Here is a 17,964-nt window from a genome sequence, read left to right as displayed (position 1 = left end):
AACACAGAAACACATACAAAAGAGACACTCGCAGAACACTTTGTGTCTCAAAGCCACAAAAAGACATCGTTTGTCCTTGAGACTTGTCATGCAAATGCCAATCTAATTGGAAATTGAACAAGTTTGTATTCAATTGGCACATCTGTCATAATAATGGGGCTTCGTGGTAAAAATACATCCCTTGGAACATGCCATTCATAATTTATGGTGATAGAAAGAGATTTCAGATGACATAAACAATACTGACGGTTGTCAAGGGGACAGTAAGCCAAAAACGCTAAAATTTCTGCTTTTATTATGTACTTTTCTAAATTCACCGTAAACCATGTGGAAAATGAAATTCAATTGCAAGAATAAGAATGTGCATTTCTCTTTCTTTCCAATGGTATACATTCTCAGTCCTACTAAACATACACACCAAATGTCTTAGGAATCCGTCGAGCCGTTTCGGAGGAATTTGTCCTCAAAAAACCGTGATACGAGAATTTTATATGTTAGAAGTCGAAAATCGTGTTAGTTACACCATTTATAACTCGGGAATAACTGCACTGATTGTAATGATATTTAGTTTCTTGGATTTGTCTCATTCCCGGATAACAGAATATGCATTAAAAATTAGTGAAAATCGAAGAAAAAATAAATCTTTATCTTAGGGTGTATTCTTTTAGGAGTTGGCAACACTACAAAAGCTGTCAATTCGGTCGAAACTAGATGATATGTTTTATTTTTATCATCTTATTTATGACTGAGCTTCATGGTAAAATTAAACCTGAATAAAAATTAAAAGAAATAAGTTAAATTAAAAAAATTAAGTTAAAACCTATTAAAAATATAAAAATAGGTAATATTAAAATAATTTACGAGAAAAAATTCCCCTGGACCGGGAATAGAACCACAGACCTTTGGCTTTCCGGGCCACTGCGCAGACCACTATGCTATCCAGGTTCTTTAATTCCAATGGCAATTATACCGAGGTTCATGGTGCTAGGTGTTAGGCCCTCGCGGTCCATCAAGGATGGCAACGCGAGGCAGAAAGTTTAAAATAATTTATTTTGACCCTCAGTCCAGCTCAAATTGAATTGTCAACAAACATGTCACTACCATGTGTGTAAAATAATCTCCAAGCAATTGTTGACTATTGGTATTGATGATGTTCCTGTCGACGAATCGTGCAAATTGATTTTATTCCCTTGGAATTTTTGCAATCTCATTCTATTGAAAGATGAGGTCATCAACTAAGTGTTCCCAAGCATGATTGATTGGCCATAAAAATCTCAAATGGTTGAGTGAGTGAGCAATTTTGGTAGCCAAGAATGAAGATGTGGGTGGCTTAAACTTCGTAATTCAGAATTAAATCGTAGGTACTCTGCATTCACTCATATCTCTTGACTGTGTAACCAGGGGCGCTGACTTATAAAAAATATTGGGGGGGCCCATATCGGGGGTCTTACCCCGGGAAGAAATTAAATTCAAAGTGTGTCCCAGCACCGTAACACTATCATAATTCACACCACTTGTTTTCACTTAACCTGCTTACTACCTTAAAATTATTTGTTTTAACACATTATTGAATATATTTTAAAAGGTATCTATCGTCAAACATGGGAAAATACCAATATATTTTTGTAATTTCACAAAGCATAATACTTAATTATTTTCTTGAATTATTGAGGGGGCTCCGCCCCCCCTAACGAATTTTTGAGGGGGCCTTGGCCCCCTCAGGCCCCATGAAGTCGGCGCCACTGTGTGTAACAAAGGAAGGCCAAGTCACCAACTATCCATCTGAATTTTTTAACTTCTTGGATGTGCCCTGTTTACCGCCCCACAATAGTTTCCTTCATCAAAGAAAATGTATGGCATTGATTGTGATTTGTTACCCACAAATAGTGTATTCATAATGTACTAATTATTTAATAGAAATCCTAGTTTAGACGAATGTTAATGGCCCATTTTAACCTTGTTGGAAAAAGGCCAGATTGGAGCCCATGCGATGTGACGTCACAGGGACCTAGTTTCTATACGAGTAGATAGGAGTTTTACATCGTCTGAGATTACAATGCACGGATGAGGCACTGAGCTCAGGGAAACATCTATCAATAATCACCTGTTAAAATGCCTAAGGCCCCGGGTACGATACGAGCGGCAAGTGGCGTGAGCGGCACCGCTCTGATATCGGTCCTCATTTAGTTGCGTGTAAATCCATTGAGGGTGGGTACGATATGTTTGAGCGGCGCCGCCCAGTGCCGCTCATGGTTACAAGTACAGACCGATTTCTTTTCCACTGCCGCTCGCCGCTCAGTAGATTCATCCTTCAGTGTAGTTGAAATTGTAAGCAGAGAAACATCAAAGTAGTGAGAATACGGCCAAACAAAGGAAGACTGAGGTTAGAAAAGGTGAGAAACCTGAGCGGTTAGAAAATTGCCGCTCGTATTGTAGCCACCGCTGCCGCTCAGGTTGCCGCTCGTATCGTACTCGAGGCCTTAGGTTGAAAAGTTTCCTTCGTTTGATAGGGTATTAATAATCCTTATTTAAGCCAAGTGCTACCTGCTAGCAGGGTACCTACTCTGCTACCTGCTAGCAGCCTGCATCGTAGGGGTGCTCATAGCCTCGCACCAAGGTGGCCTCACACAGCGGCAGCCAGAACCAGAATGACGTCACACGGGCTTTTCCCAGCATTCATACTTAGCCGTTGCGTTTTCGTGCTCTTTAAAATTTTCACTTTTCATTTTATCGCAAAAAATAGATATCGTCATTTAAAAATCTAATTGTGTGAAATATGTACTCCATGAGTAATAATCTTTTGATTTAGGAAATAAATAAAAATAGGAAACCACCCTATTTACAGCTGAAGGTAGGCTCGGTGATCATGATGCTTCGAAACCTAAACCAACAAAAAGTTGTAATGAAACACGTTTGGTGATTTAAAAACATAAAATCAATGTGATTTACGTGACAACACTCTAAGGAAAGTTCAAAGATGAGGAAGTTCTCATTCCAAGGATTCCCATGATCCTAACGAAATATCTTTTGAGTTTAATGGAATTCAGTTTCCAATTTGTGTTGCATTCGTGATGACGATTAATAAATTTCAAGGTGTTTGTGGTCGGAATCTAGAAAACCCATTTTTTTCTCATGGTTATGTGTATGTGGCATGTTCCCATGTTGGTAAACCATCCGCTTTATTTTTTATAGCACCTGATAATAATACAAAAACTATTGTATATCAGAAGGTACATACCTAAGAGAATGATGCCGAGTGTGTTGGGTCGGTTGGGGCACGTTCAAGCCTGGGGGAGCCTGTGTATGTAGTGCACTTTTCTGCACTGAGTTATAACAAGCGTGCCACATGTCATGACATGCTCCCCCCATGGGCTATTTTCAGGAGATTTTGAGCGTGTCTTGGATTGCGTGAACTTGCCCAAGAAGGGAGCAAGTGCAACAGACTAAAAAAAATTTTTTTGCCGTTATTTTTTTATTCTTTTTTAAGGTACGGATGCTAAAAAAATTTTTTTTGCTGTTCAAAACACATGTAGCCTAACAACTGAATGTATAAAGTTTTCTCTTAATTAACTACTTTATAAGACTACAATATCTAAAATATCCTATGTTAAAAAGTATAAATTTGAAAATTCATTGAAAAAAATCTGCCCGTGTGTACCCTATGTAGATTGAACAATGGAAATGTCTTTTTAACAAGCCATTGTGATACTTATTTTTGTAGTTTTATTGAATTAATATTTTTATTGTATTATAATAGGTCAAAAATTATTAAAATAAGTTCAGCCCAGGGTTCTTACTCAACCTTGAAAACCTGGAAGCCATGATAAGCCGTGAATTTTGCAAACCATGAAAAAAAAAACCTGGAAAAGCCATGAATTTCGTCCGAAAGCCTTGAAAATCTCTCAATCTTGATTTTATGATCGTAGAACTACGATTGACATTTTAAAAGAAAAATGGATATTTTGTTTTATTTCAAGGTTAGTTATGTACAGACATGGCCACTGATTTATCTGAAATTGTATATTTGAAGTGCAATTATTGGTCATGATGACACATTGACCTTAAGCCAATACCAAAGCCGAAAGACTGGTAACCAAAGTGTTCATGAACACTTGCGAAAATTCAGACACTTGTTAACTTCCCTGGCACCCTGGTCCCTCCATTTTCCCACTCCCAACCTTCAGCCGGAGCTGAATTTTGCTAACGCTATGTGACGTCAGGAGAGATGGCACTTTCATTGCTGCGTTTGCATTCACAGTGTCTGTCGTGTTTGTTAAATTTGTAGTTAACTCATTCAATTCGGGCCCAATTTTCTCGGAAGTCGTCAGAATCAGCCGACAAAATAAGAAGGAAAAATAGGGAAGAGGTTTTCATGCCATAACTTCTATTCAAATACGGCTATTTACAAATGGCACACACGGTTCTAAAGAGGGAAGGCCATGAACACGATCGGAAGATTCAGAAGTGGATATTAGTCACGTACGGAGGCGGAGAAAGGCCCCTCTGTCTGACCGGCACAGCATGTAAATTGACGTGCTCCGTATCTCAACTTGGGCAGGACCACGTCAATTGACGTGCTGAATGTGTTAACCGTGAAAACCTGGAAAAAAACATGTAACCAAAAACTGCTCATTTATTATTAGGAGATATGAAGTCCACCGGGCCAGCTAGTTCAATATAAATGTACACTGCTGCTTTCTGTTGTGTAGATCATTGTCTTGCTCAAAATCTTATTCAAGGATTAACCGGGCGCTTCCCGTGTGCCATTTTGGGAATGTACAAAATCGTTTCAGGCTTGACTTTGTGGAATAATGCTATAGCCATGATTGAAACTCCAATGGTAAATTCCACGCTATGTGTGTGTGGAATTTACACCACACGGAATGTATGGACAAAAGTGGAGTGTACAAATTAAAGTGTGAGGAATGTGGTTTGTGTTATGTTGGCCAGACCGGTAGAAGGTTTAAAGACAGAGTGAAGGAACACAGAAGAAGTTTTTCATGTAATGACGGAAAATCTTGTTTTGCTAATCATTTATGCCTGAATAACCACTTCAGCAATTTTGACATAGATATTTTACATTGTATTGACAAAGGGTTGTTGGCAATTAGATTTTATGGAAAAATTTAAAATTGCCAATAGCCCGGATGGACTTTGTATTGATGTTTTATTTTGTACTGACTCACCTTTGTTAAACTTATGTCGTCAAACCCCTGACCTTCACTCATGCTCCTCCTGCTGTATGATGTCTTCTGGTTTCGGCCTTCATTCATTTGTTCACCTAAACTGTTTCCCCCTCCCACTCCCCTCACTCCAATTCCACATGCCCCCCCCCCTCCTACCTTGGCCTGGGTATATACACTGAGAGAGTTTTTGTTGGATTACCTTGAAAATGACACAAAGTGGCGAAACCATGGTCGGTCGTTAAGTGTTAAATTAAATAGTGTGGAAAATGCCATTTGTGTTTTAATCATGGATATTGTGGGAATACTCTCGTTGATTTTCCCTCCTAGTGGTATATAAGCTGCGTAAGTGTTTTGAGTCGGAGGTAGATTATCAAGACACCTCATTTGTTGCACAACATTATACATATTCATTAATTCCTTGTGGGATGCATTGCAATTGTTGCTGTGATGATGAATGATTGTCGTTGTGCAGGGGCGGAACAAGATAGGTGCTCATCCGAAGCCACAGCTGATGGTGAGACCAGCTCTCAGAATAGGTCGGAGTCTCAGGGGAATGAGAGTGAGACGTTGGCTCCACCGGCTGCTCCAGGGAATGCCACGACGACCAGCACCACGCCATCCATCACACGAGTTCCATCTCAGGTAAGGAATAACCACGTCATTTGTCAGGGTGCCACGGAACCTTAAAATGTAGGAAACCTAGGGTTTATTCTTAAATTTCCAGAGCATGGATACTGTGAATTACTCGTGAATTTCTTGTTGGAGTTTGGAATTTCCAAAATATTAATGCCATAAAAAATTTATTATTGGTGGAAATCTGATCTAGAATGTATCTTTTATGAGAACTCCCACTTGGTGGGGCTATTTCTTTTCTGAACACCCATTAATGGTGAATTAAATAAGACTGGTCAAATTGATATTTTACTTCAGGGCCTTTAGATGGTTCCAAAATTTTCCAGGGTACTTAGTTGGGCTTGTAATTCTATAATTTGCAAAAACAAAAGAATGGTCATTAGCAAAATTATTATTATTATTAGCGTGAGTGACGGAAATTAACTAAAGATTTTATCTAATGATTGTAATCTTAATGAACTTTGAAAAGGATAGTAGCCAATAACCAACAACTCCTTAAATTATGCCCTGGTATTGATGTTCAGGTTATCCAATTTTTTACTTGCATTTGCTTATGGTTTCCCTATATTACTTTTTTCACTGAGATTTTAGGAAAAAAAGGAGTGACTCTATTTATGGAAATAAGATCTGTTTTGAGATAGAAAAATTGTAAGCCGTTAAATTTCTTATTTCTCCTCCTCTCGCATTTTACAGTGGGCTCTTGTTATTACAAAGTTCATGGGACTGGAAAACAGGAATTTTTGTAATAGCATTTCTTTTAGGAATCATCGCAAAAGAAAAACATTCCTTGCCAAAATTCCATGTCTCTTCCATCTCCGGTACTTGCTGTGGGAACGTGAACTGATATTTTATTTGTGTTTAATATCGTAATCTGTTAAAAGGTGGAAAAAGGCCGAAGCGGAACGGGAGAGTCAAGTGTTGTGTTTCTCTTGTCACCCTCAGGAAAGCATGGACGTGGGAGGGGAAGGAGATGCTGCTGTGACAGCAAAGTTCACACACATTTTGCAGAAGGATGCCTTCCTGGTGTTCCGAGCCCTCTGTAAGTTGTCGATGAAGCCACTTCCTGAAGGGCAGCCTGATCCCAAGTAAGTGTAATTACCATTTACATTAGCATGATTTTTTGTTGTTTTTTTTTTCATTCTTAATTTTTAAAATTCTTGTTCAGTAGTCTTTTTTTATTTCAAATGAATTGTTTTTAAAATAAGATTTTTGTCAAACTTGAAGTTTATCCTTAAATTAAGTAATTGTCTAAAAAGTACATAATTTAATATTTTCGCAATGTTTCCTTCAGTACTTAATATTGTTTGAAATGAAGGGGCAAAATATGAATATGGGATGAGGATAGGTTCATTGCATGAAAAGTATTCCGGAAACTAATACCAACCTACCACTATCAAATAGGAGTATAATTTAAAATATGCAGACATGTAACTAAGTAATTATGGAAGTGTTAAAAAATCAGGTTCTTAAAACAAAATCAATCAGTATAATCTATATTATAAATATATGCAAAGGTAATGACTTACTTTAATTTTATAAAATTAAAATTAATAGCCTCTCCTAATTGGAAAACAAAGATTTTTTTGCTGTTGAAACTTCTTCAGCATAATGATATTCCATTACGGTCAATCTCTTCTTTAAAAGCTGAAATGTTACTTTTCTAATTCCTGTGGTAGGACAAAATAACTTATGATTCTCTCAAGTTAACCTGAAAAATTGATGGAGTATCAGGAATATTATGAGCTAATTCAATGGTCCTAATTATGTTTGTCTGCAATCCAAAAAAGATATTGAAAGAAAAAGGCAAAATGTTAAAACTTTCTTAGTCCTTGAAGTCCAAGTGATCGTCTTTTGGGTGCACTCATGTCATAATTAAAAATTTCTACCATAAGTTTCTTCTCTGCAGCTGGTGACCCACTAAGGGTAATGACTATTGTTTATGTGCATCAGTGATTTATACCATCAGGCGGTGGAGGTGTGAGAAGGGTTGAGGGTAGTAAAAATAAAGTGTGAAGCTGGGCTGCATATTAGAGATGTGTGGATAATGAATTCACCCACTCACTCAGTGATTCAACCTAAAGGTTGGTTTGCTTAGGTGAGGGTAGAGCTCACCTCAGATTAAGCATGTGAACCTCACTTACTCCTTTCCCTGGGCCACCTCGCATTTGGAGGATTTTGATTTGGAGTGTCCAAAGTCTTCACCAGAGATTTGAACCCATGCCTTGTTTAGTAGCATAGGGCTCTACCCACTAGGCTATCCCCAGGATGATGAATTAGGAGTATAATTTTTCTGTTAGTATTTTTTTGTTTCTTGTATTCATTGAATATATTTTTCCATAGGAATTCCTGAAATAATTTAATAAGCGATGGAAAAATATACACAGCAACATATTGCTGTGATTTATATAATTTTAATGAGTTTCAAGCAAAGGTTATTATTTTATTGCACGATGTCACCTCTAAAGTTTGTGTGGTTGTTTGTGATTGTCTTTTTCAGGTCACATGAACTTCGATCCAAGATCCTGTCATTACAGCTGCTGTTATCAATTCTTCAAAATGCTGGTCCAGTGTTTCGTGCAAATGAAATGTTTGTCACTGCAATCAAGCAGTATTTGTGTGTTGCCATGTCTAAAAATGGAGTTTCTTCTGTTCCTGAAGTCTTCGAACTTTCTCTTGCAATCTTCCTTGCATTGCTGTCACGTTTTAAGATGCATCTCAAGATGCAAATAGAGGTATGTGCATAATGATTAGATTAGTTGCGATTCAATTACATTTTGAGGTGAAGTGAATATTTTCCATGAATTCTTGTTAAGAGGCCATCGTTTTTCCTTACAGGTTTTTTTCAAAGAAATATTCCTCAGTATTCTGGAAACTTCGAGCTCTTCATTTGAGCATAAGTGGATGGTCATTCAAGCATTAACGAGGATATGTGCCGATGCTCAAAGTGTCGTGGACATTTATGTCAATTATGACTGTGACTTTTCAGCTGCCAATATATTTGAGAGGTTGGTTAAATTGTCAGAATATCCACCCTGATTCTTAGTCATGACACCCCTCATTATAGGCCTGATTTAACTCTCAGATGGCTTTTGTCTGGTCATTTGCTTGGCTTGGTGTTGTGTATACAGTGTAGTTAAAATAACCCTACTTGCTGTGAAGATTTTGAAAGTTGAAGATGAAAATAGCAAGTGCGAAAAAGAAATTATTAGTATGTACTCCCAGGGAGTTTTGCCTGCCTATATATGGTGGTTATTAAATATTCGTTTTAAATTCCATTTTTCAGTGAATATGTTATTGTTTAAAGCTCAAGTCAGTCAGTACTCAAAATTCTATTTTGGAAAAATTTCAGTGGGTGGTGTCTAAACTTGCCTTCAAGTCTTCTTAAGGTAGGATGTAATAAAAAAAAAGTTTTATCAGGGGTTCAAGGGTTGGTTGGCTCATTTGGAGGGGGTACGCTTAACTTTATTATCTCCCTAAATCATGGGGTTTTTGAACCCCCAAAAGTCACTGCAGTCTTAAATCATTTGAAAATTTTGAATTTTGGGTGGATTGTGTTGGCTTTACATTCCCTGTGATACTGTGTAATTTGTGAGAGAGATGTTTGATGATTTTTCAACCTTAAATTATTATTTTTCAGGCTTGTGAATGACCTCTCAAAGATAGCGCAAGGCCGGCAAGCCCTTGAACTAGGTGCCACTCCAAATCAGGAGAAGTCGATGCGCATCCGAGGTTTGGAATGTCTCGTCTCAATTCTGAAATGCATGGTAGAGTGGAGCAAGGATCTCTATGTGAACCCCAATTCACAAACCACCCTGGGTGTGCATTTTTCTCTCATTCACTCCCTGAACTGACTGAGTAGATTGGCTAGATATCTAATGTATTATTGACTTGTCATTTTCATGGGGCTCATAAATGATGTTTGAAAGTTGTTTCATTTTTAAGATCGATTTTGTGCTGCCCAATTTATTTTATTACGGCCAGAAATAATTCATTATTTTGAAGGAATATCTCTGAGAGATATGAAAGAGGATAGTCAGCAGAGGTAGCTCAGTTAAACTTTAATTTTATTTCATATTTGGTATAGAGCAGGCTAGCTGATGCCTGGTTTTCTATCCAACCCTCATCCTCCCTTGTCTTCCAAATGGCACAAATGTCTTGATGTTTCGCGTACTCCATAATGCTTAGTTAAGAAGTGAAGTTTCAATTTTATTTTTTATTTGTCATATTGTTTTTCATGATAAAAAAATAACTCGATTTGAAATACATGATTTTAATTTCTTAACTTGCACAGATTTAATTTAGTTAGTTATTTTTTTAAACATGTAAATCAATTACTTTTCATCATGAATATTGTGAACTTCCATAGAATAAAATCTGAAATGATTACTCGTATTGCTAATCAAGCAGCACTTCATATATGCGGTATCATTAACAATTGTGATATTTTATTTTTCCTCTTTATTGAAACAATCAGGTCCAGAGAGAGCCAGAGATGCTGGTAACACGGAAGAGGGTGACGTGGCTGTCCCTGCGATTGGTAGGAATAGCCTGAGGTCTCATGGGGGAAGCAGTGGAAGTCTCAACTCCACCGCTAGCTCAGTGGGAACCAACTTGGCAAATAATCCAAATCCCAGCAGCATTGGGACAACGACGGTCAGAGGGGATCCGACAACGGCACCAGCCACCCCTGAGCAGTTTGAAGTGCAGAAGCAGCAGAAGGAAGTGTGGGAGCATGGAATAAACATGTGAGCATCCAACTGTAACAAAGCGAACCCGTACCGTATTGAAGTAATTTTGTGGGTCATATGTTTAAGTGTGGGTTTTTGCCCGTGGTGTCAGGAAGGGATTCATCACACGCAAAGATTTTTAGTCTTTACCCAAAGTTTATTTCAAATCCAAAATGCAAATCAGTTCAAGGAACAAACATCAAGTAATGAATTTTTATGTCCAGAATAGCTAAAAGTTAAGATATTACCAAAGTCTTGGAAAGGAGAGGAGTTGCTGGTGACTGCACGGGTTGATAGCAAGGCGCTTTGGAAGCATGGGCCATGTGGCCTGTGCTTCGACTCCAACTGACGGCCTCGTTGAGACTGACAACTTACGAGAGACTAGTGACCAGTCTGGAGTGATGACTACAAGTGGCATAGTGCCTACGTCTTCGTAATATGAGCCCTGTGTGAGCTGGGGCCTTAAGTTTGATTTCGGAGAGGAGGAAAGCGTCGGAGGAGGGGCTGAGGGCTGATGGATGGAGGGGGTGGCGGATTTTGGAAATTGTGCTAAGTAAATACTATCCCTTGGCACTGAGGCTCTCCTGGAGGGGGAAACCGGGGATTTTAAGATTTTTTTTCACCCGATCATTTTTGGTTCCCCATGTCGAACTCTTTTCACCGCTCTAAAGCACGAATTTTATGTAGTTCATCAACTTACCTAAAATGGTGCTGCATGCTCTAAATGACTAGAGTTCTCTACATTTTTTCCGAGTCAACTACCAAAGATGTGCGTGCGACAATCCACGAAATTCGAAGTATTCGAGGTATTCGAGATCGTACCTTTAGCATAATTATTTGAGATCTTGAATATCGAATACAGTGCAACCTCGATATAACGACACCCCACGGTGTACTAATAAACACTCGCTATAGTGAATTGTCGCTTTACCGAAGGTGGAGCAAATAATAGCCAATATACCTTTTGCGAACAGATATACAGGAACAGGAGTGGTGCGGCGACAGATAAACATCTATCCGATAAACGTAAGCATAAATCCAGACGAAAGGCGATGTTTTTTTGCATCACTAAATTTCCTAACTCAAACAATGACTAACTATTCAAACAATCTATAAGCGCCGCACTGAATAAAAATCATGGAAAGCATTGTTTTGTCAATCATTATGCCAATGCACAACCGACGAAGCCATTTTTCTATGCACTTAATTAGTTCATTTACGTGATCATTCTATTATTTTGGTATTTTCCACTGAAAATTCAAAAATTAATTGATAAAACAGTATCACGGTTATTTAATGCCTCAAATGTTTCCATTGGTGTATGTTTATTGTTTCTGTACGTTATGCGGCAGTGAAGTGAAATAACGCGTTACATTTGTTTCTACAGGCGAAAACGGTGGAAGGTTGTATAACGTTCCCGCCTTGGAAGACTTTTTCTATCACATAATGTAATACCTACACAATCTACGGTAAAAAATTTGCTAAGCTTGAAAAATGATGTGATTAAAATTGCCGTTGTTGAAAAAAAGTTTCTTTTTGAGTGTTACGCTCGCGACGTATTTGAAGTAATACACCGAGTTTACCACGGCACTGCAAACGAGTTAGTTGTTCTGCGAGTTCTTCCAGCGGCCACCAGGGGATGCTCGGCTACCCACGTGACAAAAGAGAACGCCAGTACGACTCCGACCGCTGACGCTAATAGTTCACCCTTGTAAATCCGCAACGGAGAATAAATACGTCCATCCGGGCAATTCACGCTGAGTATCATTGCTTCGTACATCCTACATCATCGCTAAGGCGCACTACCTACCTTTAGAGGCATCATTGCAAGAAATACCTCATACTGCAAGGGTTTTGTCGGGGAGTTGTATGTAAAAAAGTTCTGTTTCGTCTATGTTATATGACGCGGGGAATACTTCTAAAGATACTTACGATCGGGGTCCTTTCTTCCACGACTTCGGGTTTACACCGCAGGCATGACCAGCAATTATGAGGGGAGATAACGCTTTGGTGCTTCGCATTAGTATAATCAACCTCCTGCACTCTTAAAATTCTCGATTCGCAATCTATCCCTGAAATGTTCCGCTTTAGGCTTGGGCGTAGCCCCTTTCTCAGAAGTTCCCGCAGATTGGAATGGGCAAAACCACCCGAACAAAGCTCCTTATAACTATTCATCGTCTGCATTCCTTGGGCGCTTCTGTGTTTTTATAATTTTGCAGAGCGAATAGGAAGATAAATTAATTTCAACACTCTCATATTACTCCTTTATTTTTATTTTCTTACTTAGACGTGTTTGGTGTTTTTTTGGCCATGGTGACTGCCATCAAATGCTTTCTATTCACGCAACTCACGGACGTGCGGGTATGCTGCCGACTGCTTTCTGCCGTCCGAGGAACAAAAGAAGATGAAGCATTCGCGAATGCTAATGCCACAATATTTTCACCAAAATTAATTACTTATTTATCGAACGACAGTTAACCACATAAATTTGAGACTGAGCACTCCATTAACTTCATATCTAACAGATCGCTAGAAATTATAGAGGTTAAGGAGTCTTGATGAAAGTCTTCCGGCGGTGAAACCTTCGCTATGGCGAGAGGCAGCACCAAAAGGGTGTCGTTAAAACGATTTTTTTAACACGCTTATTATAGGGTCAATTGACGGTGCATCGGCTATCTCTCGTTATAGCGGGAGTGTCGCTATAGCCCGTACTCGCTTTAACGAGGTTCCACTGTACTTTGTAATATTCGAGGTATTCGAGTATTCGCGGATACTATTCGCACATCTCTACTTTTCACATTAGGTAACGGCTGTGACTTAATAAAATTTGTGTTAAATTGGTGAAAATGGTAATAGAGGAGTCAAAGTAGAAGTTTCAGTGGTATTTATTTTTCATTATATGGAGCAAATATAAGGGGAAAATGTTTGTTAAGTAAGATTTTCCATTTTGTGTCAGTTCTATGAGTGTTTGTTTATGGTAACATAATAATTATGTTTGTGATTTGAAACATATTGAATTTCATTCTATGTTTTTATAGGTTTAATCGTAAGCCAAAGAAAGGCATACAGTTTCTGAGGGACCAAGGTTTACTGGGTCCTTCACCAGCAGATGTTGCTGAATTTTTCAGGACAGATGATAGATTAGACAAGACTGTGATAGGAGATTTTCTTGGTGGAAATGATGAAATAAGTAAAGAGGTAGGACCTTGTTTTGTGTTTTTCAGTAAAAGTTAATACTCTGCTTTATTGGTGTTCATTAATCTATTCTAATGCAATGCTGTACTTATATGATTCTTTAGGTTATGTATGCATATGTGGATCAAATGGATTTTGGAGATATGGATTTTGTTACTGCTTTGCGGAATTTTCTAGAAGGATTCCGGCTTCCTGGGGAAGCACAAAAAATTGATAGAATGATGGAGAAATTTGCTGGCCGATACTGTGAATGCAATCCAAAGTGAGTGCCTGTCTTAACGGCAAATCTTTCTCTGTGCTAAAAGATTTTGTATTACAATTTGTTAAATATGTCATGTATGATTAGCAGCTCATTCTGATGGAAATTCTTAATATTTATAAAATGAGACGTTGCATACTATTTGCAACAAATTTATTTTCACACATTGGAGGAATAAATTGTGTTGAAATTGTATGCAATGTTTCATTTTATCAGATTTGTTAAGCATGCCATATCCCGAAAGTGAAATGAATAATTGTATGTTATCCTTATTTCTTCTAATACAATATTTAATCATTCTTAACATAATGTTTTTCTTCTTTATCAGTAATGGCATCTTTGCAAGTGCTGACACTGCTTATGTTTTGGCGTACTCGATAATAATGTTAACCACTGACCTGCATAGCCCTCAAGTGAAGAGTAAAATGACCAAGGAACAATATGTCCGGATGAATAGAGGTATAAATGATTCAAAAGATCTGCCTGAGGAGTATTTGTGTGGTATATACGATGAAATTGCTGGACATGAAATCAAAATGAAGGCTTCCTCAAATATGTCCAAGCCTGGGAAGCAAGGTATGTAATATTTTATGTCATTCTTTCAAAGCTAATGATGATGTTTGTGTCTTCTGGAGATTTCAACTAGATTGAAAGTTCAGATTTTACTTGAGTTACTAGTGATAACTTGTCTCTCTTTAACCCCTCAACGCCGTCATGCGTACCCAGTACGCGCCCTTTAAATTTCGTATGCCGCCGTCATGCATACCCAGTACGCTTCCTGACCTACTGTCTATAATATTTTTTCTCCGCCAGATATTGTATGTTAAATTAAACTAATTACTCTATCTTTTGAAGAAATGTTTTTCCTTTCCAATAAAATATTCATAGCGGTTTTATGCCTTCAAGATTTTTAAAAAATGCTTCAATAAAATTCAGTTTTAAACCAGTGCCTTGACGACTTTGGTCCAAAAACTCAACGCCTTCTTTCAGCTGTTCTATCATGAAAACTTCCGCCTATTCTGCTTGAGAGACGTCTAGAAGGGTCAGCTACTTTAGCTTGAGATACGGTATCTTCTAAGCTCAATGCCATCTCTCCGTCTTCTCCTTGTTTGTCGTCACCTCGAGCCCCAAGTGTGTTTGGTCCGCCTCGTTAGTCCTAAGCGTCCTAAGCGAAGGGGCCATGTGCTTCGCTCTGCATTTATTTTTTTATTTTTTTTCTGGACAGTAATCAATGAAGATAAGATTCCATCTAAACAGTCAGTGTATACCAGGGCCCCTTCGAGATATTTTCTCGTCTCTTGAGGGAGCTTCTAAACCATGAGCTTCAGTCCACCCAGTCCACAAGAGTCATTCATGCCGTGTGGTGTTCGCTCAGGCAGTGTGCTGAAATTCTCATCGGGTGTACTTTCTGTGTGTGGTATTTTTTTATAATTGGGGATCCTAGGAAATGGGAATAGTATTGAAAGGCAAAAAAGAGACTCGGAAGTCTGTTTGTGTGTTAGGCTATAGTAAAATCATTGGTGGGGTGAATTTCAAGGACCTGCTATTGCATTCGTACGTAATGGAAAGAAAACGCCATTACAAGTGATGTATGAAGTTATTTAGGAGACTATTGAAGGAGGCAGTCCTAAATTCATATGTTGTTCACAGGAAAAACATGTATAAAAATTTGACTTATCATTTCGCGTGCCATTGGGCGAGATAATATTTTTGAAATATCCAACGTCATACAAACTGTTTGGACTTGGCCGTCACTCATTACACAATTTTGTACCAAGACTCACAAAAATTGATTTCCTAAAGACAATTCCTGCAGCTGGGAAGAAATCAAAGTCTCAAAGGAGGTGTGCAGTTTGTGCGTAACATGGGAAATGAAGAGTTTGCGTGTACTGTTGTGAAAAATGTGCAGTGGGATTATGTTTGGATTGCTTCAAATCATGTCAGAGCAGATTTTCTAAGGTAAATCATTTGAATATTTGCATATAGACGTTTGAAACATTAGCATGTGATTACCTATATGAAATGATACGGTAATAATGGAACAAAGTCAGAGAAGTGGGCAGAGTGGTAAATTTTCAAGTAGGCGAAACGGGTAATCCTATCGAAAGTATCCAATCTGTTATGGAATTTTCAACCCCAAATAACTAAATTACATCATGTAATTGTATTTTTTAAATGCATCGAATGTTAGATATCTCGTAGCTTATTCGAAACCAAATAAAAATCTTTCAAAATTGAAAATTTATTCATTAGTTCATAAAAAGAGATACATAAAATAATAAATATTTTTTCAAATCGCTCTAAAATTTATTATATAGTAGCGCATTATATTATGCAAGTTTACAAAAATTTTCAACGATACTGATCGTATATTATGAAAGATATAAATTATTGAATGATTGTATACCAAAAAGGCGAAGATTTTTAAATCTCATCCGGCCGCTGAGATGGGATTTAATTAAATGCCTGCCGCGCTTGAGGGGTTAATTGCTGTTAAGCCTTGCCAATAGAATAAATCATTTAATTTCTGAAGGGTATTCATATGGCTTACTATAAAATCGATTTCCCACTAATCCTTTTTTTTACTAAGAATGGAACTATTTGTATTTCTTGATGCAATTCCCAGGTCTTGAGAAATCCAGATTTTAACATAAAATGACTTTTCTGCTGCAAAATTCTTCCCTCTTGATATCTTTGCACATGTGTACACGACTGGAAAAAACAAATTTTTTGTGCAGTGCTATGAATTGTTTGCCCAATCTTTGTTCGTTAAAAAAATTAATTTTTGATCGTTTAATTTGCAGTGATATCAAGTGAGAAAAAGCGGCGTTTCTTGTGGAATATGGAGATGGAGGCTATATCGACAGCAGCCAAGAATCTGATGGAATCTGTCAGTCATTTTCAAGCTCCTTTCACTTCTGCTAAGCATTTAGAACATGTTCGGCCAATGTTTAAGGTCAGTTTTGAATGCATTTGGGTGGTTAAAATACACGCTCAAACGTAGTTGGTTTACAATTGTTTGATTTGGCTCAGGTTTTTAGACTGAGTTTTGATACCCATATTAATTCTTTGTACAGATTATGATGTGATGAAATTTAAATCTGGTGGGTATGACTTAGTAGGTTTTCCCAGTTTATGTATAAGCAAATAAATGAGTGCTTGCTAGGTTTTACGGGAGCGAACAGCTGGTCATATGCCAGCATTTAGAAATTATATTGTTAATAAAACATTGGAAAAGAGTCAACTTTATTTTATTAGAGTATTTGCCCAATATCTTGGAGCACTGTAAATAACATACCAGCCATATTTCTTACTCATGCTAATACTCTATTGTAGCATAACAAAATCCTTCGTCTAAAACCTAATTAGTTGCTAATTTTCTTCCCTATGTTTCTGTAAACTCACATTTTGCTCTTCTTGATGAATTATAGCTCTGATATAGTTCATCCTCTTAATACATAGTTAATGTTTTATAAATGAGCTTCTTTCTATAATTTTTTGCATATAACCAGCAATTGCACTGACTTGAGGTTTGCTTTCCTTCAACAGATGGCCTGGACCCCTTTTTTGGCTGCTTTTAGCGTGGGACTTCAAGACTGTGACGATCCAGAAATAGCATCTCTATGCCTTGACGGAATACGATGTGCTATTCGAATTGCGTGCATATTCCACATGACTGTAAGTTATCCTCATCTCATTTGTGCAGTTTTGTTTTCCTTGTAAGAAAATACACCCATGCTGCACTGAGCGTAAGGGATGCGTTCCTTGGGGTCTTTGCACTACACGAATTTGAGTTATACGAGAGCATTTTATAATTGGGAAGATAGGGATGTGTTGGGTATCGAATTTCCTACAAACTGTATATATTCCTATTAATAGCTATAGGAGACCTTAGTTATAAAAACATTTATAGTTAAAATAATCTCTTAAGATTGTAGGCATGCAATCAAAGATGTTTTTTGTC

The 17,964-nt window shown here is 37.8% G+C and overlaps 1 protein-coding gene across 4 annotated transcripts in view; it reads left to right on the top strand.

The window, feature by feature from the left end:
* Positions 1–17,964, top strand: part of LOC124163387 (brefeldin A-inhibited guanine nucleotide-exchange protein 1) — a 65,752-nt gene that overhangs the window by 4,473 nt on the left and 43,315 nt on the right. For all 4 annotated transcript variants that reach the window (XM_046540270.1, XM_046540269.1, XM_046540268.1 and 1 more), the window contains exons 6-16: positions 5,659–5,828; positions 6,762–6,904; positions 8,317–8,551; positions 8,655–8,824; positions 9,457–9,635; positions 10,294–10,564; positions 13,585–13,744; positions 13,846–14,003; positions 14,329–14,576; positions 16,805–16,956; positions 17,550–17,678. In XM_046540270.1, the coding sequence (XP_046396226.1) occupies positions 5,659–5,828; positions 6,762–6,904; positions 8,317–8,551; positions 8,655–8,824; positions 9,457–9,635; positions 10,294–10,564; positions 13,585–13,744; positions 13,846–14,003; positions 14,329–14,576; positions 16,805–16,956; positions 17,550–17,678 (2,015 nt within the window). The remainder of the gene's footprint in view (positions 1–5,658; positions 5,829–6,761; positions 6,905–8,316; positions 8,552–8,654; positions 8,825–9,456; positions 9,636–10,293; positions 10,565–13,584; positions 13,745–13,845; positions 14,004–14,328; positions 14,577–16,804; positions 16,957–17,549; positions 17,679–17,964) is intronic.

Source organism: Ischnura elegans, chromosome 8 (genome assembly GCF_921293095.1).
Source record: "Ischnura elegans chromosome 8, ioIscEleg1.1, whole genome shotgun sequence".
Taxonomy (NCBI): Eukaryota; Metazoa; Arthropoda; class Insecta; order Odonata; family Coenagrionidae; genus Ischnura; species Ischnura elegans.
The sequence above is the reverse complement of the archived record's forward strand: the minus strand, read 5'-3'. Positions and strand labels throughout refer to the sequence as shown.